This window comes from Phycomyces blakesleeanus (genome assembly GCF_001638985.1).
Source record: "Phycomyces blakesleeanus NRRL 1555(-) unplaced genomic scaffold PHYBLscaffold_31, whole genome shotgun sequence".
NCBI lineage: Eukaryota > Fungi > Mucoromycota > Mucoromycetes > Mucorales > Phycomycetaceae > Phycomyces > Phycomyces blakesleeanus.
The window spans coordinates 336,039-360,449 of record NW_017265188.1 but is presented as its reverse complement, the minus strand read 5'-3'; the positions used below and the strand labels follow the sequence as shown (position 1 = coordinate 360,449).

At 35.5% G+C, this 24,411-nt stretch overlaps 7 protein-coding genes across 7 annotated transcripts; 3 read left to right on the top strand and 4 right to left on the bottom strand.

Annotated features, from left to right (window-relative positions):
- Window positions 1-1,298: 1,298 nt before the first annotated feature.
- Window positions 1,299-2,704, top strand: PHYBLDRAFT_174560 (hypothetical protein; the record flags this gene model as incomplete). Its single annotated transcript, XM_018437284.1, has 2 exons — window positions 1,299-1,541; window positions 1,613-2,704. 2 exons carry the CDS (start codon window positions 1,299-1,301, stop codon window positions 2,702-2,704), a joined length of 1,335 nt encoding a protein of 444 aa, XP_018285214.1.
- Window positions 2,705-2,930: 226 nt separating this feature from the next.
- On the bottom strand, window positions 2,931-4,298 carry PHYBLDRAFT_151784 (hypothetical protein; the record flags this gene model as incomplete). The annotated part of the gene is made up of 5 exons (XM_018432750.1): window positions 2,931-3,523; window positions 3,613-3,675; window positions 3,727-3,832; window positions 3,936-4,043; window positions 4,113-4,298. 5 exons carry the CDS (start codon window positions 4,296-4,298, stop codon window positions 2,931-2,933), a joined length of 1,056 nt encoding a protein of 351 aa, XP_018285213.1.
- Window positions 4,299-5,721: 1,423 nt separating this feature from the next.
- Window positions 5,722-6,059, bottom strand: PHYBLDRAFT_151782 (hypothetical protein; the record flags this gene model as incomplete). The annotated part of the gene is made up of 3 exons (XM_018432749.1): window positions 5,722-5,748; window positions 5,810-5,923; window positions 5,970-6,059. The coding sequence occupies 3 exons, from the start codon at window positions 6,057-6,059 to the stop codon at window positions 5,722-5,724; spliced, it is 231 nt and encodes a 76-aa protein (XP_018285212.1).
- Window positions 6,060-8,062: 2,003 nt separating this feature from the next.
- On the bottom strand, window positions 8,063-10,937 carry PHYBLDRAFT_174557 (hypothetical protein; the record flags this gene model as incomplete). The annotated part of the gene is made up of 11 exons (XM_018437283.1): window positions 8,063-8,241; window positions 8,452-8,519; window positions 9,390-9,464; window positions 9,542-9,597; window positions 9,732-9,768; window positions 9,844-9,914; window positions 9,996-10,090; window positions 10,282-10,410; window positions 10,599-10,659; window positions 10,734-10,774; window positions 10,919-10,937. The coding sequence occupies 11 exons, from the start codon at window positions 10,935-10,937 to the stop codon at window positions 8,063-8,065; spliced, it is 831 nt and encodes a 276-aa protein (XP_018285280.1).
- A 2,103-nt stretch (window positions 10,938-13,040) lies between these two features.
- Window positions 13,041-15,915, top strand: PHYBLDRAFT_174556 (hypothetical protein; the record flags this gene model as incomplete). Its single annotated transcript, XM_018437282.1, has 11 exons — window positions 13,041-13,059; window positions 13,204-13,271; window positions 13,319-13,379; window positions 13,568-13,696; window positions 13,888-13,982; window positions 14,064-14,134; window positions 14,210-14,246; window positions 14,381-14,436; window positions 14,514-14,588; window positions 15,459-15,526; window positions 15,737-15,915. 11 exons carry the CDS (start codon window positions 13,041-13,043, stop codon window positions 15,913-15,915), a joined length of 858 nt encoding a protein of 285 aa, XP_018285279.1.
- A 2,344-nt stretch (window positions 15,916-18,259) lies between these two features.
- On the top strand, window positions 18,260-19,560 carry PHYBLDRAFT_99253 (hypothetical protein; the record flags this gene model as incomplete). The annotated part of the gene is made up of 2 exons (XM_018444088.1): window positions 18,260-18,425; window positions 18,578-19,560. Coding segments are annotated over 2 exons (1,149 nt in total), but the record flags the coding sequence as incomplete, so codon positions are not given.
- A 2,921-nt stretch (window positions 19,561-22,481) lies between these two features.
- PHYBLDRAFT_22486 (hypothetical protein) lies at window positions 22,482-23,986 on the bottom strand (the record flags this gene model as incomplete). The annotated part of the gene is made up of 3 exons (XM_018439784.1): window positions 22,482-23,083; window positions 23,158-23,684; window positions 23,757-23,986. The coding sequence occupies 3 exons, from the start codon at window positions 23,984-23,986 to the stop codon at window positions 22,482-22,484; spliced, it is 1,359 nt and encodes a 452-aa protein (XP_018285210.1).
- Between the last annotated feature and the right edge of the window lie 425 nt (window positions 23,987-24,411).

Here is a 24,411-nt window from a genome sequence, read left to right as displayed (position 1 = left end):
CATGCGAATTGTGGCAACGCTTAACACAGCCTGACAAACTTGCCCATTTCAGTGTCGATCAACTACTAGAGGTGGTGAAGAAGAGTGTTCAATGTGCAGATACTGGCCGTGCACCAGATGAATGGGAAATGGACAAAATGATGCGCCAAATGAACCAAGAGCATCTCTAATTCACATATAGAAATCTATTGCTGTACATACATTTAATTACCTATACATGTTTTCTTTTCCCTTTTTACTATGCTTTATTGTATATATATAATTTATAAATATAAATATATTCATTCATGATACTATGCTAATATACTTATCTTAACATCCTATTATCTTATTTATTTTTTTTAATTCCCCAAGTTTTATACGATAAGCCCCGAGTGAGTGGCCTTTAACCTCCTTGAGCAGATTAGTAACTCAAAATCAATTTGAGTGTAACTGTAGGCAGTTTAGTAAGAGTACAAGACAATTAAAAGGCGATGATTGGATGAATCATTCATGCTTGTGCCTTGTTAGTGAACCAATCATGTGTATGACAAAATATCTATTTAAGCAAGATCACTCACACGCCGGTTATTCCCTCTTTATCCAACAATGTGGCGTTGTTTATCTGGGTCTGGTCAACTAGGATATGTTCTTCTTGATAGGAAAACTTACTCGATCTAAGAACGGTAATAGAAGTCACGCAGAACAGCCAATCATTGCTGATTAGTCCTCACACCAAGATCATGGTCGTTCCAATCACAAACCAACCTTTGTTCTTTCTAACACGACAATAAGTTGAAAATCCTATGTTTGTTCAATTGAATATTCTTTTGTACAGAAATTCTGAACGAATAATATAAGAGACTTTAAAGGGGAGTATATCAAGTAGTATCTATAGAAATATTATATTGGTTTCCAAAAAAAAAACCCCAAATTAGATGAACATTCGACAGGCAAAGATTTCATAGTTCAAAAAGCCAAATAATAATAATAATAATATAAAAGAATATTATGTATTAGAAATTACTAGGGTCTTTCAGGGACCATTGTTTGATTAGCTTACATAATGCATTACCTGTTTTATTCGCTTCTTTTTTTTTGTTTTCTTTAAGTACCAATAAATAACTCACTACAATTTGTTTCAGTATAATAATCATTGTAGTTGACCTAGTTAGGGATGATTAAGTCAGACTATTTGTTGATATTTCTGCACAAACCAAGATCAAGATTAACACCAACTCATGCTTTATAAATATGTATCAGTTTCTTTTTATTACTAGTAGACAGACAAAGCTACCTTACTCTTCTTCAATTCATTCATGGCAGTATATTTTATCACAAAGCTCAACACGCCGCTTATCCAGGTTATCCTTTTGGGATTTGTGTGCTTGTGCTGTCCTGGGATGTTTAATGCATTGATGGGACTTGGGGCAGGTGGCTCAATGAGCTCCAATGTGGCCTTGACTGATGCTGCAAACGGTACATTGTATGGGTGTTTTTCCATCGTTGGGTTCTTTGCTGGATCGATTACTAATACCATTGGAGTAAAATACACTCTCACTGTAAATAATATGGATATTATTTAAGTATCCGAGTATTTATTTATTCCTTACTTATTTGTATCTTTTTATAGCTTGGATCTATTGGTTATGCTATATATGCATCCGCATTTTGGGTATATGATAGAAAAAGCATATCTGGTTTTGTGATTGCAGCTGGTGCAATTCTCGGTTGTTGCGCAGGTGTATTCTGGTCTGCCCAGGGAGCTATAATGATGTCCTATCCCGAAGAGAAAAACAAGGGAAAATACGTAGCCATCTTCTGGGCCCTCTTTAATCTAGGCGGAATCCTTGGCTCGATAATCGCCCTAGTTTTGAATCTTGAGAGCAATACAGGTGGTGTCTCTACCGGAACTTATACTGCTTTTGTGGTCATAATGTTGGTAGGCGTAGTATTTACACTAGTCATCGCCTCTCCGTCACAAGTTTTCAGACCCAATGGTACCAATATATCCATGGCAAAAGCTACCCATTGGAAAGATGAGCTCAAGGGTGCGATCATGATTTGGAGTGAATGGCGTATACTCTGCCTTATGCCAGCTTTCTTGGCTTCAAATTGGTTCTATGCCTATCAGTTCAGACTCAATGCGGTTTATTTTGATGCCTCCACACGCGCTCTTAATGATACAATGTACTGGGCTCTTCAGATCGTCGGTTCCATGCTTATTGGAGTATTACTCGACTACCAAGGGATGTCTCGTAAAGGTCGCGGTCTTTTGGGCTTCACTGTTCTTTTCATTTGTCTTATGACAGTCTGGGCCGGCGGATTTGCTTTTCAGCTCACATTTGATAATACCTTTTCTCAGCCTATTCATTGGACCTCTCCTTACTTTGGAGGACCGTTTGTTCTCTATATGATGTATGGTATGTCGGATTCTCTTTACCAAACCTATATGTACTGGCTTATGGGAGCCATGTCCAATGACCCAACGCTACTCGCTCGTTATGCTGGGTTTTACAAGGCAACTCAATCCGCAGGAGCAGCAATAGCATTTGGTATCGATGCAGTAAATATTCCCCTTCGTTGGGAATGTCTTATTTGTTGGATTCTTGTTTTCATTTCATTCCCTCTCATCCTTATTGTAGCCAAAAACATTACAGAGACAAACGAAAATCCAGTGGACGTCATTTGCGTAAACGAGATTTCCACAAAGATAGATTGTTGAGTTAAATCTTGTGTAAACTTTCCTTGATATCATGCACCCTGTGTTTGTAGAGTACACCCCCTCTTTTGTAAATTCGTTTTAGAAATAAATAAACATATTTCCTTTTTTAAAAGAAAAATTGGAAAGGGTCGGCGACTAGTTTAGTATAGTAATGTATCAAATGAGTTTATTTACAGGATGTATGAGGTTATTGTTTATCCAGATTATCTAATAATAGGTTTCATGATTATAGACGCATGCCTATACGATCCATCATAAGGCGCTCATAAACCGTTATCCTTTTATCGTCATCTGTGTAAGTTCTATCTGGGACTGGTCTGGTTAAGGATGCTCTAGTAATAGATTGTGTGTTCCTTTGATTTACGGTTGAGGTAGAGCGAGATGTCCATGTTGCAACAGATTGAGCGAGTGAAACAACATCATCCTCGAGTGGACCTCCTTGATCTATAGAACGAGCCTTGGAAGGATTTTGTGTTCCTGTAGTCCTAATGCTAAGATTGCGGCGTTGATACGATCCCGGGGAAGCGGTTGAATTAGACGCTTCAAATGATTCATGACCAGAGGCATCATCATTTGGGTCCTCAGACTCATATGTCTCTGAGTGTTCCCTGAGGTTAAAGTAAAATCCCATATGGTGCAACATAACGGCAAGATGTTTCATGATATCAAGGTATTCAGCCTGGCTAACCTGATCTCGACTAAATCTAGCTCGTTCATATCCTTCCAAATACACACAACCTAGCTGAGAGTCCACAAGATTGTGGTGCATAAGAAACTCCATATACTGTCGAACGGGTACATAAAGAGGTCGGGCATACTCTGGATTTAATTCAATAGCTGCGTTTTCTGTTCTCTCTCAAGTTTTAGAAGCACATAGTTTGCGGGATCTAGGTAATAAGATATCTTACCGATGATGGTAGGGGTTCTGGCAATGGCTCTCTTAAAGTCGACGCCATCAAACAAAGGTTCTCCTAGTCGATACATAGTAAGATTTAAATATAAATTTTAAGGCTGTGTATTACCTGGTAAAGCACGTCCTACTAGCTTTATATCCGAAGAAAGAGGTTTGCATTCCTTTCTGACCTCTTTTACATTAGTAAATTGGCCTTGGATATGACTAAACACTCTCTAGATGTGGCATACAGATGTACAAACAAACAAACAAACAAGCAAACGAAAAAATATTAGCTCTTATGTCTATTTATTTGTAACTTCCGGAGAAGCAAATTACCTTTGGTAGATCATCCTCTTTAATTGGTATATATAGCTTGGGGATATCTTGCAGTGAGCTCCTTACTGTAAACACTCGACTACAAGAAAATAGTAGAGAAAGAACAGTCTGAAAGAAAATAGAGATCGATACAGGTTTAGGGATTCAAAGACATCTATATAGCTTAAAACAATTTACAAGTAAGACATAGCCGCCCCCAACTACAACGAGATTTCGATAGTCGAATTTGTCACTTTCTGTACGATCTGTCAGGGCCTGAATGATCACGTCTGCTGCTGAAATTGCCAGGCATAAAGCAGTTAGGAAGATGAGAAAAAAGAGAGATGCTGTGTAAAGATGCCGTGATGTTTTTGAAGAAATCATTCTTAATCAAAGACAATCGTCCTGCTTTAAAGAACATCAAGTCCAAAGACGAGGTCATTCTTTTGCAGAAAGCAGTTTTTATTAAAGGTCAGCTGACTAAACCAGTATCTGAAAGAGTATTGCATTTGCGTAACACCATGATTTTGTATTTTTTTTTTATTCATGCCCAAAAAAGGCAGAACAATGGCACGGGGAAATCAAAAATGGACTCTTCTAAGCGCCTTGTTTCTTTTCTTCCTTCTTTCTTTTTACGATTACGATGAATCCTTCAAAGAAATCATCAGCAATATCGTCAGTCGTCAACGATCTTATACGAGCTGCGGCAGGTGGTGATGCGAAATCTGTTGCTGATGAAGATCTCGATCGTTATGTAGCTGATGTCATCCTAAAAGAGGCAGAAGCAAAGAGAAAACAATACAATCAAGTAGGAATCCGCGCATACCAGCCTGATACTGGACTGTAGGTATCGTAGAAAACCTGCCCTGCGATAAACGCACGCGCATTAATAGTGAGTAACAATTTATAATTGTATATTCTTAATTCTTCCAAGACAGACCGCCAAATAGATTACCAAAACCGAACAAACGCTTTCTGCTCAACGTCGTAAAAGCAACAGATAGCCACAACCAGGAAGTAATTAGATCAAACGAAGAGCAGGCGGCACAGGCACGGCGAAAGAGATTGAGAGAAGAAGAAGACCGTCACAATAGATCATCCCGTCGCCATGACCGTCATAATTCGATACGAGAAGAACGGCGAGAAGAACGACGGGAGAGACGTCAAAGCAGATCACCCATATCAAGGCATTCTCGATCACGAACGCCTCCATTAGAAACTCGTTTTGAATCCCCACAACCACCAGAAATAACTGACTCCATTGGAAACAACCCCAAAGAGCCTTTATCAAATTCTAACAATTTAGAAAAGACGCCCCAACGGATAAAACCAGTAGAAAATGTATCATTCAGAGGACGCGGAAAGATAAATGTTGGGGGATCTGCTATGGACAAATACTTTGAAGATGGCTACGATCCGATTAATGACGTTTTGTCAGACGAAGAGGCATTTGTGTTTGAGCCAGAAAAGAGTAAAGAAGAAAAAAAGAAGAAGAAGAAGGAATCAGGAAAGAAAAAGAAAAAGAAAAAAAAGAGTAAGAGTAAGAATAAGAAGAGAAAGACCGAAGAATATTCAAGTGACAGTAGCACCGATGAGTCTCTGGAAAAACGACCCAGCATAAAGCATGTTCGCACTTGGGACATTGGCAAAATATAAAAAAAAGAAAAAGGAATGCTGACAAAATCACTTCATCCATGCATCAGCAAATACAATATGTACACATATATATTTACTGATATAAACATTTAAATCATATTCACGAGACATATTAGACACATAGATCAACATCATTATTAAAAACGTTGTTCTAACCACGGAATTGCTGAAGTACTCTCTATATCAAACGAATTGAATATCTTCAACACAAAGATTTAGAGTATATTACGACAATATACCTTTGCCACCTTATCAACATTACGGCCATATATATTCTTTGATCCTTCTGCTTCAGCATCTTCATCTGCTGCAAGTGCTAATTGCTCTAAGAACATGACGTAGTCGAGATAGATCTGATGTAATATGGTTAGTGATTACATTTTAATAAGTCGATCCTACCATAATGTCGACATGCTTTGTTAGAGTATGCTTTGGAAAATAGTTCTTGATCTTTTTCTTGAGGGTTGGCCGAGAATGTAATCTAGCCATTGTAAATGAATCAACTTAGGGATCAGTATGAGAGAATTTACAAAAGTCAAAAGCAGCTAAGCGACAACCGGTCTTTGTTGTTCAATTTGATTGACTATAATAGGGGGTTTCACCAGCTTTGGATGCTTGACTGTTGGATGTAGCGGTAGTTTAATTCGAAAATGATTGGCTATGACGAATCTTCAAGAAATGAAAACTGAGCATCCAGGCATCCAAAAAAAAATAGTTCGATAGTCTAATGTAATGACTTGGCCAAAATTTACAAGATTCTGTACTTTATGTACGATTGATGGCAAGGTTCATAGAAAAGCAATGTCAAAAATAAAACATAATTAATCTATGTAAGAGTGGCTATCTTAATACAAAGTTATAGAAGTCTAACTTACTTGTAGGGAATTTGAGCATGGGCAATATATTTATGAGTATTCTAATCAAGTGTATTATAAATATGAATTCTGACGTATATGAGAGAAACCGTATCAACCAAGAGACATTAATGGTATTCAATAGTTGTTTTTTGACATTGGTTATTGTTGGATAGTGCTTAAACTAACAATACATCTAACAGTCAAGCACCCAGAGCTAGTGAAACCCCCTATAAGGAAAAGCTCTTTGAATTGAAAATCTAATATATTATGAGAAAAGGATAGTTTTACAATCTGGGTCTACTTCACCTTATTTCTGAATCATTATTCTTTACATTTGAAAAGGTGATACGGACAGTATTGGTTTATATGATGAAGTGGTCCAAACGGTTAAAAGAAAGAAAAGAATAGATATCGATCTCCTTTATCATATCCTTGACTCAAATATTTGCATTTGGCAGCTTGTTCTCTCAAGAAAGATAAAAAGAAAACAAAAGTGCTGTGTAAGGATGGTCTTTATCGCTTTCATCTTTCGATGTTTATATGGCTATTTCGATAGTTAATAAAGAAAAATAAGATAATCAGTAAGATATTGTTAAGCTATTACAAAGATGTTGGGATAGAATATGCTTCTTTGGATAATTAATAATGAATAAGAGAGAGAAGTAGAAATAGCTAAATATTTCTGTGGTTGATTATTACAATTCTTGTGTCTTTTAATTGATTTCTTCGCCAGCTATAAGAATTATATTCTTTTTGCGGTTACGACTTGAGCAATTTTTTTTACATAATTGATACAAAGAAAGGTTTAGGAAGATAGGATATGTCTGGGTCATATGGAAGTTCAAAGACACGCGCAATTAACTAATGAACTAATGAAGAATCTTCTATTTATGCAAGCTCTCAATGAAGATAAAGATAGCGAATATATCTACTAAGAAGATAATGCTCCCTGTCACAAGTTTAATATTGGATAAGAGTGGAAGAAATGACATAATTTTATAGTAATAGTAAGGCTGCCAAGTAGTTTAGATTTTAGCTCTATGGAGATCTCATAAGAATATTCCACCAGAAGAGTGAAAAAGAAAAAAGAGGTTAATCTTCAAATACTTTTAAGGAGGTGGCGGTTATTACCTATATGGAATAAAACAATACTCGGACTGGTGTTTATAATATTAAGTGCATGTTAATGCCTAATTGCTTGTCAATGCCTAATTGCGTGGCAATGCCTAATTGAATGTCAATGCTTAATTGCATACATGAGATGAGAAAGGTTAATGAAAGGTCATAAAACTATTGATTTTTTTTAAAAAAAAACTATACCTTTGTATTTATATGTTTTCAGGCATGAGTTGTCAAGTGAAAGAAGATCGGCTAAACCAAGAATGCTAAAGAAGTTGTAGTATTGATTTATTAGAACTTAATAAGTATGATGCCCATTGTTGATACGTGTCTATACATATACATACCTTGCTTGTAAAAGAAAATTCGACCTGATTTTAATACTGAATATTGTATTAAAATATTCATTTATATACTTTTAAAGTATATCCGATAAATCCCAAAAGTAAAAATAAAGATTTTTTTGTCAAGACCTGCGCTTGAAGGCCGATCCACTCAAGTTTACACCCAAGCTTCTCAACAACCCTCATTCCTGCCTACTCGGCATGGCATCAAATTTACCATGACGGCAAAGTATCGGTGAAATGCTTTAATGCCAAACTGCTCGGGACAGGTGTCTGAGACACCCAAGTGAACAGCATAGCATTTACTTAGGCACCTTAACTTTGCTTCGGGTTCGTCCCTCATGTCCAGTTCTGTTTACCAGAGCGTGGGTTACAAGTATCAAAGTCTAAGCAATGAGGGACTTGAAAAGCACAGGGATCATTTCAACAGGAAGCAGTAAAATACAGGCGATTGTACTGGGTAATCTGTCGATTCTGCTGGGAATCTACCTGTATTACCTCACGTCCAGGTGCTCAACGAATTTAAAAAACTCTACGCATCCAGGTGATACACCCTTATACTTGCACCTTTCTGTGACAATCTTGACATGCCCCAAAGGACAAAATCTGGAGAGCCAATATCCAACGTCCTAAGAAAATAGCATAAAGCTACCTCTGCGTTCCTCAGTCTTCTCCATGTTATGTGCCGCACAACACAGAAAAAACTGACGTGGATTTCATCCGGCTTTCGCCTTCATATGAGTGGCTCAGGAAGGTCTTTAACGTCCAGTATGCTCTACACTAAGAGCTACTTTCCCTTACGGTACTTGTGTTCAGTTGGTTTTTTATAAGTATATTTAGCCTTCGATGAAACTTTTCACCAGGATTAGGGAGTTTGTAAAACAACCCGACTCATCGGAAGCTACTTAACACAAAGACAAGAACTCAAGACAAGGTGAGGGGATTGCACCCTCCAGTAACCTTTTCCAGGGAGTGAAGGCTACTGACTTGTTGGTATGTCTGGAAAAGCAGTTCACTAGTTCACAATCCAGAGCAGTCAAAAGACTACTCCGGTTCAAACATTGGAGCTTCTCCATCTCAAACAATAAAGTCCAAGACGGAATCCCTTTTGGTTTCTTTTCCACTGCAGTAAATGCAGGTAGAATCGCTCAAAGTACGGACCAATTTTAGGCCATGGTACCTTGAGCGAACTCAATGACTAGACGCCAAAGAGTGCAGTGCGTTCAATAAAAAAACCAGAATCTCATATTAAGACAAGCCTTATAAATAAGGCGTCTACAATGAGCGAGTTGGAAAAGAGCCCGGAGACTCACTGTTAAAGACCATGATATACACATTTTGCATGAAAATGTTTACGTATATTCCTTTTGATATATCGTGACCGATAGAATACGAGGTACTCAGTGACCACTCCAAGAGTAGAGATATAAATAAAAATCGAGTATAAGGTTAATATACTTATTGTGTCAAAGTGTGTGCGCGTGTGCGCGTTTACTTACCTAGCTGTTAACTGCGAAGGGTGTAAAATACTGAGCTGGTTCTCGGTACACCTCTCCATAAGCATACTTTGAACACTATCAAGAGAATAAAGTAATATAAAAGTATAAAGTGAGTATGTTAATTGAGTCAAAGTATGTATATATTGACTTACCACTCAGTGGACCATACATGGTATGAAGGCACCATCAAAAGAATGGTGGTTAACAGCTAAACAGAACTAGAAACTGCAATAGAAAAAAAGAAAACATCAAATCATAGTTAGCGTGTTGATCGTGTCAAAGTATATGTGTATGTACGCGTTTACTTACCTAGTAAACAGCAGCGGAAGGCTTGAAAAGTACTTGTGCTAAAAAGCAAGACGGGACGGGACACTGGACACTGTGATAAAATAAAAGAAATATCGAATCATAGTTAGTGTATTGATCGTGTCAAAGCGTGTGTGTGTTTGCTTACCTAGCAGATAACTGCGTAGGGTTTAAAAAAGTACTTGTGCTTAAAAGCAAAACGGCACTGGACACTGGACACTGTGACGAAAGAAAGAAAACATCAAATCATAGTTAGTGTGGTGATCGTGTCAAAGCATCTGTGTGTGTGTATTTACTTACCTGGTACATGAACTTGACGTGAAGGACCTCTCCGTAGCTACAGTGGAATGGACGCTGGGCATAGAAGACAGAAAAAAAACATGCACAAGAAAACACTGTGCTGTAGTTAGTATATTGACCGTGTCAAAGTGTGCATATGTCTGTATAATACTTTACCTGCTATTAGACTGGACATCATTTTTGGAACTTAGCTAGAAACCGCGTCTGGGGTGCGTTTTCATAATAAATATCAGTATGCACCTTATACGGATAGAAAGATATAGGCATTTAAAGACAATTTTCTTACCGTGTCGGAAACCAAGGACCACCGAAAGGAAACCAGGAGGAAGAGGAGGGATAACAGGAAATTGAGAATTGTATCGATTCTTATATGAAAAAAAAATGGGGATGGCGCAGCACGGAAGGCGTAAACTGTCTATTTTGGATAAATCAAAACAAATTCATATGAAAATTAAATAGTTTCATGTTTTCAGTAAAAGCTCCATGTTTTTTATCGCATATTTTTATTGCGTATTTTTTATCGCATATTTCTATCAACGACCTATTGGTATTATCTAATAGATACATTGAATAGTACCAACACTGAATACATTTGAGTATTACCTTGTTTTAGATAACATTTATATTCCTTTGGGGAATATATTTCTATATCTTTATGTTCACACTACTGATAATCATTATTATTATTATTATTATTTAAAAAAAAAACACCAAGTAAATAAAGAAATCCTCCTTAACATTATAATCACACTTTGTTTTCTTTCGCTTCACAAAGTATCCTGAAAGTCATATAAGTATATAAGAACTACTATTAAGAAAATAATAGCATGTTTTTATTAAGCTATTTTTTTTATTTAGGCTATTCAGTTTTACATATATATGCAATATCTCTTGTGAACTACAAACATAATACTCTTTCTTACTCTTGATCAATAAAAACATCGTTATTATAATGTATATTCACATATCTTAGCTAGCATGACTTATTCTTTACATAATTATGTCTAGAGGCAAAATTTTAATCATATAAATGTATTAGTAAAGCTATAGATAAATAATAAAGCTGTTAAACCTTTCTTTCGGACACTGTAGTATGTATATACTGTTACAGCTTATATTGCTTTGAAATCATATTAAAATCATTAAAAAAATTATTTAAAGGATTATTGTAGACATTTTACAGCTACTGTAAATCTCTAATAGTACGTATTCATACTCTTTCTTTTCTCTTTCTCTCTGATAAATACATTACTCTTTGATACAGAGTCTAGTCGGCGAGTTCTTTTTTTTCTTTACTCGACCCTTCTGCTTTTACATTATTTTCAATATACAATATCTATAACTATTTTAACAAAAAAAATGTAATGATGCTTATACCCTATCAAACTAGCTACATATTTTGAATTATATTTAATGCTGATATAGCCCATCTAATAAAATCAGAACAATAATATGTTTTCTAAGATCAAAGCACAGAATATAACAGGTAAGAATCCCTCCATATCTCTATATGTATATACTTTTATTATTCTTCTCTTGTCTTTTACTTGCTGTTTTACTTTTGTGCACTTTTCTTGATAAATCATCAAGACTAATCATATAATATCAATAGGAACAGCAGAAGCAGCAGCAACTAAATCACCAATATCAACAAGTCTTCTGATTAGTTTCCAATATTTTCTTAATATTTTTTTTCTGAAATGCATATATTCAATTAAACGAGAACAAAAGAGAAAAAAAAAGTAGACAATTGGAACTTTGATTTAAATCTTTGACTCATGATAAACAATAAATGAGAAGAATCAAAATAAAAACGTAAAATAGAGTGAGAAAGAAAAATATAATTTCTAGCCAAAATTTTACATGAATTCAATATATTAAGTACTCCTGCGAAATAAAGACAGAACTGTATATCTTTTAACTACTATCTTATCTTTTCTTATAGTCTGTACTTCTTGTATATAAATATTATCTTTGTTGCTGTAAATATATTGAATATTGCAGATACACTTAATACTACTGCTCTATTTATATGCTATTTTTAATACATTTTACATATCGTCAAGAACAAACAAAAAATTGCCAGAAATTGTTCTCCAGTAAGACTTTTGAGCAGAAGAAAGAACGTCATTAAAAACATGATAGTAGTCAATATGTGGCGATAAACGGAGGTCACAGAAATATAATGTCGAATGATTCCAGATAAATTGGTAGGAGAGTGGTGAGACGTGCTGTGTATGTTGGTGTGGTGTAAGAAGTTTGTAAAAAAAAACATTTAGAAAAGGAAAAAGGGGATTATCAGATAAACATTCATAGTCTTTGTAGCAAATAAAAGTGTTTTTCGGATAAATACCCAGAGAAAATAAAGAAAAAGAAAATATAAGTGTGTAAAAGTTGTTTTTTATTGAGTTGATTTATTTGGGAATATATAGTTTTTCTGAGTTAAGCTGATAGCATGTTATTGAGAAAATTGGATAGTTTTGATAATACTAATTGTGTTGGTAATTGAATATGGGTACTTGTCCGAAACCAACAGTGCCACCAGCTTGTCTATAAATACTTAGGCTCTACCAGTATAAGATATTAAATTGATTTAAAGTACATAATCTATACAAGCCTTGAAATATTGTTAAAATGTAAATACTATACTCCAAGTCTTAATATCTTAAGATAACTTTAAATGTAAATATTTCAGTAAACTGCTGAAGTTGATCTTACTGACTGTATTATTATATTATCTGTTAATGTATATATATTTAACCATTAAAAAAATAAAAGTAATATAGACTATCCTAACACATCTCTCTATTTATTTTCTTATTATTTTCAAGAGAATAGACTGATATCCACAATATATAGGCTAACATGATATTATAGTAGATCAGTATATATTATCTTTTCTTACGCATTTGAGCAATCTATCACACAAACCACTCAAGTCTCAATTGCCATGAAATTTATATAATTAAAATTTTGGCTCTAGACATAATTATGTAAAGAATAAGTCATGCTAGCTAAGATATGTGAATATACATTATAATAACGATGTTTTTATTGATCAAGAGTAAGAAAGAGTATTATGTTTGCAGCTCACAAGAGATATTGCATATGTATGTAAAACTGAATAGCCTAAATAAAAAAAATAGCTTAATAAAAACATGCTATTATTTTCTTAATAGTAGTTCTTATATACTTATATGACTTTCAGGATACTTTGTGAAGCGAAAGAAAACAAAGTGTGATTATAATGTTAAGGAGAATTTCTTTATTTACTTGGTATTTTTTTTTTAAATAATAATAATAATAATAATGATTATCAGTAGTGTGAACATAAAGATATAGAAATATATTCCCCAAAGGAATATAAATGTTATCTAAAACAAGGTAATACTCAAATGTATTCAGTGTTGGTACTATTCAATGTATCTATTAGATAATACCAATAGGTCGTTGATAGAAATATGCGATAAAAAATACGCAATAAAAATATGCGATAAAAAACATGGAGCTTTTACTGAAAACATGAAACTATTTAATTTTCATATGAATTTGTTTTGATTTATCCAAAATAGACAGTTTACGCCTTCCGTGCTGCGCCATCCCCATTTTTTTTTCATATAAGAATCGATACAATTCTCAATTTCCTGTTATCCCTCCTCTTCCTCCTGGTTTCCTTTCGGTGGTCCTTGGTTTCCGACACGGTAAGAAAATTGTCTTTAAATGCCTATATCTTTCTATCCGTATAAGGTGCATACTGATATTTATTATGAAAACGCACCCCAGACGCGGTTTCTAGCTAAGTTCCAAAAATGATGTCCAGTCTAATAGCAGGTAAAGTATTATACAGACATATGCACACTTTGACACGGTCAATATACTAACTACAGCACAGTGTTTTCTTGTGCATGTTTTTTTTCTGTCTTCTATGCCCAGCGTCCATTCCACTGTAGCTACGGAGAGGTCCTTCACGTCAAGTTCATGTACCAGGTAAGTAAATACACACACACAGATGCTTTGACACGATCACCACACTAACTATGATTTGATGTTTTCTTTCTTTCGTCACAGTGTCCAGTGTCCAGTGCCGTTTTGCTTTTAAGCACAAGTACTTTTTTAAACCCTACGCAGTTATCTGCTAGGTAAGCAAACACACACACGCTTTGACACGATCAATACACTAACTATGATTCGATATTTCTTTTATTTTATCACAGTGTCCAGTGTCCCGTCCCGTCTTGCTTTTTAGCACAAGTACTTTTCAAGCCTTCCGCTGCTGTTTACTAGGTAAGTAAACGCGTACATACACATATACTTTGACACGATCAACACGCTAACTATGATTTGATGTTTTCTTTTTTTCTATTGCAGTTTCTAGTTCTGTTTAGCTGTTAACCACCATTCTTTTGATGGTGCCTTCATACCATGTATGGTCCACTGAGTGGTAAGTCAATATATACATACTTTGACTCAATTAACATACTCACTTTATACTTTTATATTACTTTATTCTCTTGATAGTGTTCAAAGTATGCTTATGGAGAGGTGTACCGAGAACCAGCTCAGTATTTTACACCCTTCGCAGTTAACAGCTAGGTAAGTAAACGCGCACACGCGCACACACTTTGACACAATAAGTATATTAACCTTATACTCGATTTTTATTTATATCTCTACTCTTGGAGTGGTCACTGAGTACCTCGTATTCTATCGGTCACGATATATCAAAAGGAATATACGTAAACATTTTCATGCAAAATGTGTATATCATGGTCTTTAACAGTGAGTCTCCGGGCTCTTTTCCAACTCGCTCATTGTAGACGCCTTATTTATAAGGCTTGTCTTAATATGAGATTCTGGTTTTTTTATTGAACGCACTGCACTCTTTGGCGTCTAGTCATTGAGTTCGCTCAAGGTACCATGGCCTAAAATTGGTCCGTACTTTGAGCGATTCTACCTGCATTTACTGCAGTGGAAAAGAAACCAAAAGGGATTCCGTCTTGGACTTTATTGTTTGAGATGGAGAAGCTCCAATGTTTGAACCGGAGTAGTCTTTTGACTGCTCTGGATTGTGAACTAGTGAACTGCTTTTCCAGACATACCAACAAGTCAGTAGCCTTCACTCCCTGGAAAAGGTTACTGGAGGGTGCAATCCCCTCACCTTGTCTTGAGTTCTTGTCTTTGTGTTAAGTAGCTTCCGATGAGTCGGGTTGTTTTACAAACTCCCTAATCCTGGTGAAAAGTTTCATCGAAGGCTAAATATACTTATAAAAAACCAACTGAACACAAGTACCGTAAGGGAAAGTAGCTCTTAGTGTAGAGCATACTGGACGTTAAAGACCTTCCTGAGCCACTCATATGAAGGCGAAAGCCGGATGAAATCCACGTCAGTTTTTTCTGTGTTGTGCGGCACATAACATGGAGAAGACTGAGGAACGCAGAGGTAGCTTTATGCTATTTTCTTAGGACGTTGGATATTGGCTCTCCAGATTTTGTCCTTTGGGGCATGTCAAGATTGTCACAGAAAGGTGCAAGTATAAGGGTGTATCACCTGGATGCGTAGAGTTTTTTAAATTCGTTGAGCACCTGGACGTGAGGTAATACAGGTAGATTCCCAGCAGAATCGACAGATTACCCAGTACAATCGCCTGTATTTTACTGCTTCCTGTTGAAATGATCCCTGTGCTTTTCAAGTCCCTCATTGCTTAGACTTTGATACTTGTAACCCACGCTCTGGTAAACAGAACTGGACATGAGGGACGAACCCGAAGCAAAGTTAAGGTGCCTAAGTAAATGCTATGCTGTTCACTTGGGTGTCTCAGACACCTGTCCCGAGCAGTTTGGCATTAAAGCATTTCACCGATACTTTGCCGTCATGGTAAATTTGATGCCATGCCGAGTAGGCAGGAATGAGGGTTGTTGAGAAGCTTGGGTGTAAACTTGAGTGGATCGGCCTTCAAGCGCAGGTCTTGACAAAAAAATCTTTATTTTTACTTTTGGGATTTATCGGATATACTTTAAAAGTATATAAATGAATATTTTAATACAATATTCAGTATTAAAATCAGGTCGAATTTTCTTTTACAAGCAAGGTATGTATATGTATAGACACGTATCAACAATGGGCATCATACTTATTAAGTTCTAATAAATCAATACTACAACTTCTTTAGCATTCTTGGTTTAGCCGATCTTCTTTCACTTGACAACTCATGCCTGAAAACATATAAATACAAAGGTATAGTTTTTTTTTAAAAAAAATCAATAGTTTTATGACCTTTCATTAACCTTTCTCATCTCATGTATGCAATTAAGCATTGACATTCAATTAGGCATTGCCACGCAATTAGGCATTGACAAGCAATTAGGCATTAACATGCACTTAATATTATAAACACCAGTCCGAGTATTGTTTTATTCCATATAGGTAATAACCGCCACCTCCTTAAAAGTATTTGAAGATTAACCTCTTTTTTCTTTTTCACTCTTCTGGTGGAATATTCTTATGAGATCTCCATAGAGCTAAAATCTAAACTACTTGGCAGCCTTACTATTACTATAAAATTATGTCATTTCTTCCACTCTTATCCAATATTAAACTTGTGACAGGGAGCATTATCTTCTTAGTAGATATATTCGCTATCTTTATCTTCATTGAGAGCTTGCATAAATAGAAGATTCTTCATTAGTTCATTAGTTAATTGCGCGTGTCTTTGAACTTCCATATGACCCAGACATATCCTATCTTCCTAAACCTTTCTTTGTATCAATTATGTAAAAAAAATTGCTCAAGTCGTAACCGCAAAAAGAATATAATTCTTATAGCTGGCGAAGAAATCAATTAAAAGACACAAGAATTGTAATAATCAACCACAGAAATATTTAGCTATTTCTACTTCTCTCTCTTATTCATTATTAATTATCCAAAGAAGCATATTCTATCCCAACATCTTTGTAATAGCTTAACAATATCTTACTGATTATCTTATTTTTCTTTATTAACTATCGAAATAGCCATATAAACATCGAAAGATGAAAGCGATAAAGACCATCCTTACACAGCACTTTTGTTTTCTTTTTATCTTTCTTGAGAGAACAAGCTGCCAAATGCAAATATTTGAGTCAAGGATATGATAAAGGAGATCGATATCTATTCTTTTCTTTCTTTTAACCGTTTGGACCACTTCATCATATAAACCAATACTGTCCGTATCACCTTTTCAAATGTAAAGAATAATGATTCAGAAATAAGGTGAAGTAGACCCAGATTGTAAAACTATCCTTTTCTCATAATATATTAGATTTTCAATTCAAAGAGCTTTTCCTTATAGGGGGTTTCACTAGCTCTGGGTGCTTGACTGTTAGATGTATTGTTAGTTTAAGCACTATCCAACAATAACCAATGTCAAAAAACAACTATTGAATACCATTAATGTCTCTTGGTTGATACGGTTTCTCTCATATACGTCAGAATTCATATTTATAATACACTTGATTAGAATACTCATAAATATATTGCCCATGCTCAAATTCCCTACAAGTAAGTTAGACTTCTATAACTTTGTATTAAGATAGCCACTCTTACATAGATTAATTATGTTTTATTTTTGACATTGCTTTTCTATGAACCTTGCCATCAATCGTACATAAAGTACAGAATCTTGTAAATTTTGGCCAAGTCATTACATTAGACTATCGAACTATTTTTTTTTGGATGCCTGGATGCTCAGTTTTCATTTCTTGAAGATTCGTCATAGCCAATCATTTTCGAATTAAACTACCGCTACATCCAACAGTCAAGCATCCAAAGCTGGTGAAACCCCCTATTATGAGTATATTTTCTTATGAGACAATATCACCCGGTTATACAGAATTGGAGCAAGAAATGGGGGTTTGATTTAACTTTAAAACCACCGTAACTGGAGTTCTTAGGTAAGAAATATATCCAGTATACTGCCCCAATTATAAAATTTAAAGAAACTTGTGAATATAGGCAGTGTGTTAGCCTATACACCAGTTGAGGTCGACTCCCCATAATTTGGTATTATAAGCATGGGGAATCGTCAAGGTGTAATTGTATATTTTGAGTTTTGCTTCTCTTGATCCCGACCGGATAAATCAATCAAACGGTTCTACAGAAATCCTTACACATCAAAAACGCACCGGAGACAAATATCTAATTTCACGTGATAGGTGAAAGATCTTTGTGGGGAAAGGAAAAAGAAGAACAAGAAAAAATGGTTTAATAAAAGTTCATCGAAATGCCATCGCCTCCAAAACCCTGGGAAGTCAATAATGCCGCTGTACCTGTAACAGCAGTAGTATCACCACAAGCAGTAACTACGGGAACCTCTAATATAACAAACGCTGATTCAGCTGTGCCAAATGTACCATTACGAACATCAACATTAGGGACAACGAATGGTTTGGGAGGTTCGTAACCCCCTAATATATATATAACACTTGTGCTCATTAGATCTAATCTAGAAATACTTTTTTTCTTATTTATATATGCCTTGGAAGTACAGCTGGATATGGTGTAGGTAGTACATTAGGCGGTGGATACGGCTCTTACAACCGACTAGGCAGTGGATACGGAAGTGGATACGGAAGTGGATATGGAAGTGGATACGGAAGTGGATATGGCAGCGGATATGGCAGCGGATATGGCTCGTATGGTTCTTCTTATGGTGGAATGAACTCATACTCATCTTATAATCGTCTTGGTTCGTACGGTAGTAATTACTCGCCATACAGCCAATTTGGGTACGGTAGTGGAGGAATGTATGGTGCCGGAGGACCTGGAGGACCTGGAGACTTTAGTCTAACACAGCGCATGGAGTCTGGAACTCGAGCGACATTTGATGTTATAGAGCAAGTTGTTGGTGCGTTTGGTGGGTTTGCTCAGATGCTCGATTCAACATACATGGCAACATACTCTAGCTTTATGGCAATGGTCGGTGTTGCTGAACAGTTTGGTCATCTTCGGCAGTACCTTGGTCGACTTTTTAGTATATATGCTCTTATTCGATGGCTGAAGCGAATGTTTTACAAGTTGACCGGGCGAACACCCCCGCCGGAACTAGAAGAGCCCGTAGCACCGCCTGGGGAAGGAGAACATTTACAGGTCACCAGCTCAGAATCAACTGCAGAAGGAGAGCTTACCGGAAAATCAGAGGATGCAAAGCCTACTAATCGTCGCCGGGCTGCTATTATATTTATGGCAGTTGTGTTTGGCCTTCCTTACATGGTATTTAAGCTTATGCAACGTGCAAGCTACCGAAGAGAGATGGAAAGACAGATGCTTATGCAGGCTAGAGGATTTGGTCCTCAAGGAGGTGGTCATTTTAATCAACCTCAGGAAGTCACACATGCACTTCACGATTTTGTAGCGGAAACCCCCATGGAATTGAATCTTCGACGTGGAGATACGGTGTACATACTTTCAAAGGTGGATCCGGCTACGGGAGTTCCAAGTCAATGGTGGCAAGGGCAACTGGAAGATGGTTCTGTTGGTATTTTCCCTGGAAATTATGTGGCTACTCCATCAAAGATAGAACATCAACAAAATATGTTTGATGATTTTTCAAGAAAGAGCCGTTGATAAACCGAGGAATATGATTTAAAAAGTGCCTAATAGGTAGCTTTATCAGAGATAAACATCTTGTAGTATACCGTGTCAAATTATTATAGCATTTGAAAACATCCGTATTTAACGTATATGTATATATTCCAGACCTTTGTTTAAAGCATATGATATAAAATTTCACACTGGGGTGTGTTTGGATATTGTTTAGTAAAGTCAATACGATTATGTTACAAAATAAATACGCGTACATATATTAATCATATAAGAAGCCTGATATAATTTCAGTTGGTTAATAGGGGAATATTCTTCAGAGTATTATATATGCACTATAAAAGAAGTAAAAAGATGATTTTAGTGAGATTATTGGAAGTTTTATAGGGGTTAAAGTGTGACTTACAGTGAAGTTTTAACTAAGCACTAATTTTTTTCTCTTTTTATATACACTGTAAGAAATAAATGCACCAGGATCTTAAGAAAACCTGGCAACTGACACGTAGAGTACTTCTAAGAGGCAATGAAACTAATTATGATAATATTACGAGAATGAAAGTTCAAGTTGTGTAGTTTTTATGTCCGATTGACTAGCTAATATAAATGATAATCTTTAATGGAGAAGTGGTAACAAGGGACAGTAAACCACTTCAAAAAGATAGGTTCTCGAGACAATAGATATGGACATCAATATTCGGGATGAGCCAACTACTAACCAAACTTCATTTAAATTATAATTAGGCTCACATCATCTAGACAATTAAAGGAATAAATATTCAAGATAAAGGTATGAGTATAGTGTAGAAGGTATCAAATACAAAATTGCTAAAAGTCATAAAGTACTTGGACACATACTGAGGCTCTTTAGCCCCGATATTTTCAACTTGGAAAGATACATAAATTTGAGTGTTTATAACTCCCTGATAAGTGTACTGATCCCCAGATACGCATGAAACCCATTATAACAATAGAAAACTATTCTCCAATGTTATTGGTTAAAATAAGATTTGAACCTATAAAGCCACACATTTTATTTGCTTAAATAGGTGAGCCTAATGCCTATATACCAAGACTCTATTGTCTTAGAAGAATGTTGCCAGGCTGACAATTTAAATCTTGCCATTTCCTACAGCCAGTCTGTACAAGTTGTCCTTTACTCTAATTACAAGTATAAATCGATAAATAGATTTTAAAAGTGGCTTTTTTTTTGGCGAAACAACATTTACTTTTCTCAAACTGACAAAATCTGCCGGCTGCACTGTAGCGGAAACTCCTCATAATCTTTTATGGCATTGTTGCACACCAAATCTGTGCAAACCCTATCTACTTGGCAAAGATAACGAAAGCATTATCTATTTAAATCAAAGGAGGACTGCAAATAAGGTTGGTCTTTATCTATAATAACCGATAAATAATACTATACCTCTCTTTATCTACCTATCTTTTTTCCTTATTTTTTTGTAATAGCAAAAAAATAAAAAAAAAATAGGGCTTTCTCTCTCCTTAACGTAAAGCCTTACATTAACGTTTCTTGTAAGGCTATTTATACTTTATAGTCGGAAAGAATAGTGAAGAATACATTATTGTTATATAGTACTTGCGTATACTTGATAGCAGTAGTAGCAAAAAGAAACAAAGCTGTGGCAGAGAGGGAATGAATGTGTTTACATTACTAATTAATCTACTAATTTTTTCAACAAGAAACTATAATCTTTATCACATTCATACAATAATGACAAGTAGTATATTAAGATATTTTTACTTGACAGATCGAGAAACACAATTAGCAATAACAATAAGATGTGTTTATATTACAGCAGTAGTTTTTTTTTAAAAAAAAACAAAACAAAAAGAAACTGGCTTTCTGGTAACATCATTATTATTAAGCGTACCTTATCATCATGTTTTGCTATCTGAAGATATATCTAATATTACTTTTAGCCGTGCTACTCATGTAGAAAATACCACCTTTTCTGACTTTCTACTATGGATTGTATTATAAATCATTAATCTTTAATGAGCCCCAATTAGTATCAAGGAGATAAACAGGGTGGAAAGCTGTTTGATAGCTTATATAACAAATAATATATCTGATTTCCATTTTTTGCTTGTTTGCTTATTCATAATCTTTATGTATAATAATAAGAAGAACAATTGATAGCACAAAATATGGTGACATAAGTAGTATGGATACATTAGCAACAGTAACGCTTCAACAGATATGCTAAGATATATGAAGTAGGTTTAGATAAGATAGTATGTAATATTTAGTGTAGTGCTTCCCTTAGAATACAGGCTACATAATGAGCCAAAGAAAAATTCCCAATTTTTTTTTTCAAAATAATGAAAAGACTAAGAAATATATTACTTGAAAATTATTATAGATTATAATGTTGTATTTAAAGAATTTTAACTTGTGCGGAGAATACTTTATTTATAAGCAAATGCAACATAATATTAGTTTGAGAAAGCAAGAGATTCATTATTTGAACCCTAATATCGAAAAAAGTTAGATTAGTAAGTGCTATGGTATATTCAAGTAAAGTACTACAAAAACAGAAAATAATTGACGAAATATACTGGTTTCAAATCTGATCGAGTATTCCTAGTTGCTCGATTTATTTGTCTATAAATCAATTTGTTTCAAATCAACGTGAATAACACTCTTATAAACGTCTATAATAATTGATAAATAGAGCAAACAACAAATAGCAAAAACAAGCTGTATAATATTTTTATTAAGAAGAAAGAAAGTAGATTATTACTATTCACTATGTAAAACCAGTGGTAATTATTATGCTTATGAGTATTATGATTATTATTTATTTGTTTTAAAATAGATATAAGTGTAAGGATAAATATATTTACAAAAAGTAATATCGATCAACGAGTACTACAAAGAAACCAATCTAGGCTCCACACACAGCTGCTGGGGCTTTTGGGGAAGGATGGACCCAGGAGTTAATATTGACATACATTGTGTACACCATCACTGCAGCTCCAAAAACTCCCAAGAGGATATCTCCTCCCTTTTTCCAGGTGCCATTCGTGACCTTGTAGTGGAACATGGCAGGGAAGATGAAACAAAGTGGCATGCATGCAACCGAACCGACCAAAGACACAAACTTGTCAAGGCTATCAGCGCCGACTCCAAAACTGACTGCGGCACAGACAAGAGCAACCATAGAGCGTGTGAGGTTCTTGAGCCACTTCCATTTGAAGTGGAGCTTGCCACTACGATCGCGGAAGAGGGATTTCTCGAGCGAGACGATGACGGGGTACAGCATAAATGGAGAACTAAACAGCATGCCGCAAGAGTAGACAATCTGGGTGGTAGAGGAAAGGGCTGTTTGCGGAAGGTTGAAAATGACACTTGCTTTGGTTTGATCTCCAAAGGCAACGTAGCCAATTGTACCAATAATGATAAATACAACAGTAATAATTCCCATGCCAATATTAACAGCCAAAGGGAATTTCTCGGGTTTCTTCATGCCTTCAACAATTGGAACAACTATATATATAAAAGTGTATATGAAAGTTATTGTTAGTATTAGCTATTATCAATTTACTTGAAATAAAACATACCCATTGCAATTCCTTCAAAAGCAAAGACTGCAGTACCAATCATGAGTGCAAAGTCATTACTATTCATCATGATAATGTTTGGACCGGCGCCTTCTCTGGCAATCTTGTCAGAGCAGTAGTAAAGAACAACAATAAGACAAAATAGAATGCATGTATCGGCAATAATGACAATCCAAGAAAGGCGGCCAATTTTACGAATCCATGTCATGGGGATAATAACCAGAATAGCCATCCAGATAATGTATTTACTGTCAAATGCAGCATGGCATTCGGTCAATGTATCAATGGCAATACCAATATTTGTAGAAATAAAGATCATATAAGACGCCACAAATCCCATTTGTGTCAAAGCAACAAAGAACGCAATGGCGTATCGCATCCAGCGACCATAGAGGGACTCTCCGATACCACCATAGGTACCTCCTATTTTACTTCGGGTGGTTACGAGGAGATGGATAGAGATGGTACAGACAATTGAAATGAATATTAAGAGACAAATTGAAAAGATAAGTCCACCAGATACAAATCTATAGATATAATTGTGTACACATTAGTAAATGTAATAATAATATACATATATTTGATGTCCAAATACTTACGACCCTGGCAAGAACACAACTCCGGTACCAACAAAAGCTTTCAACACCATAAAAATTGTTTTTCCTAGAGAGGCGGTTCCTTCTGGCGCATGCTCAAGCTGTCCTGGATCATTCTTTTCACAATCCGAAGGAGAGTAGTCTTCATGGTGTTCAATCGTGGCACCAAATTTATAAGGTACGGTTTCAGAACTTATACTTGAACTACTCTTTTGTTTTGAATCGAGGGCCATTTTAAATGTATCCTTTTTGTTTTTAAATAGAAGGGGATATGTGAATGATTGTGTGGTAAAGGAAGATGAAAATGGTCAACCTCTTTTATAGTAGTTAGCTAGAATCGCATCTTGAAATATAGCAATCAAGACTTTACAAGATAAACCATCTCCTCTTCAATGTGTATCCCGCCTATTAGGTTTCGATGTGAATTAGATATGTGTGCACCGTGAGAAATCTACCTGAGGTAGCTTTAGTTTAGTTTGGACTAAGTCCATGCTAATTGTATTTTGTACCTTAATAATTATCGAAGATATAATTCATTTTTCCTGTTTAAGCTTGTGTCATTTTCTAGATGCTTACCTTCTCTTTCTGAGATTGTAGCGCACAACATGATTGATTTCCTGCAAAGTCGTCGAGCGGGAATCATAAAGAGTTGGTCAGT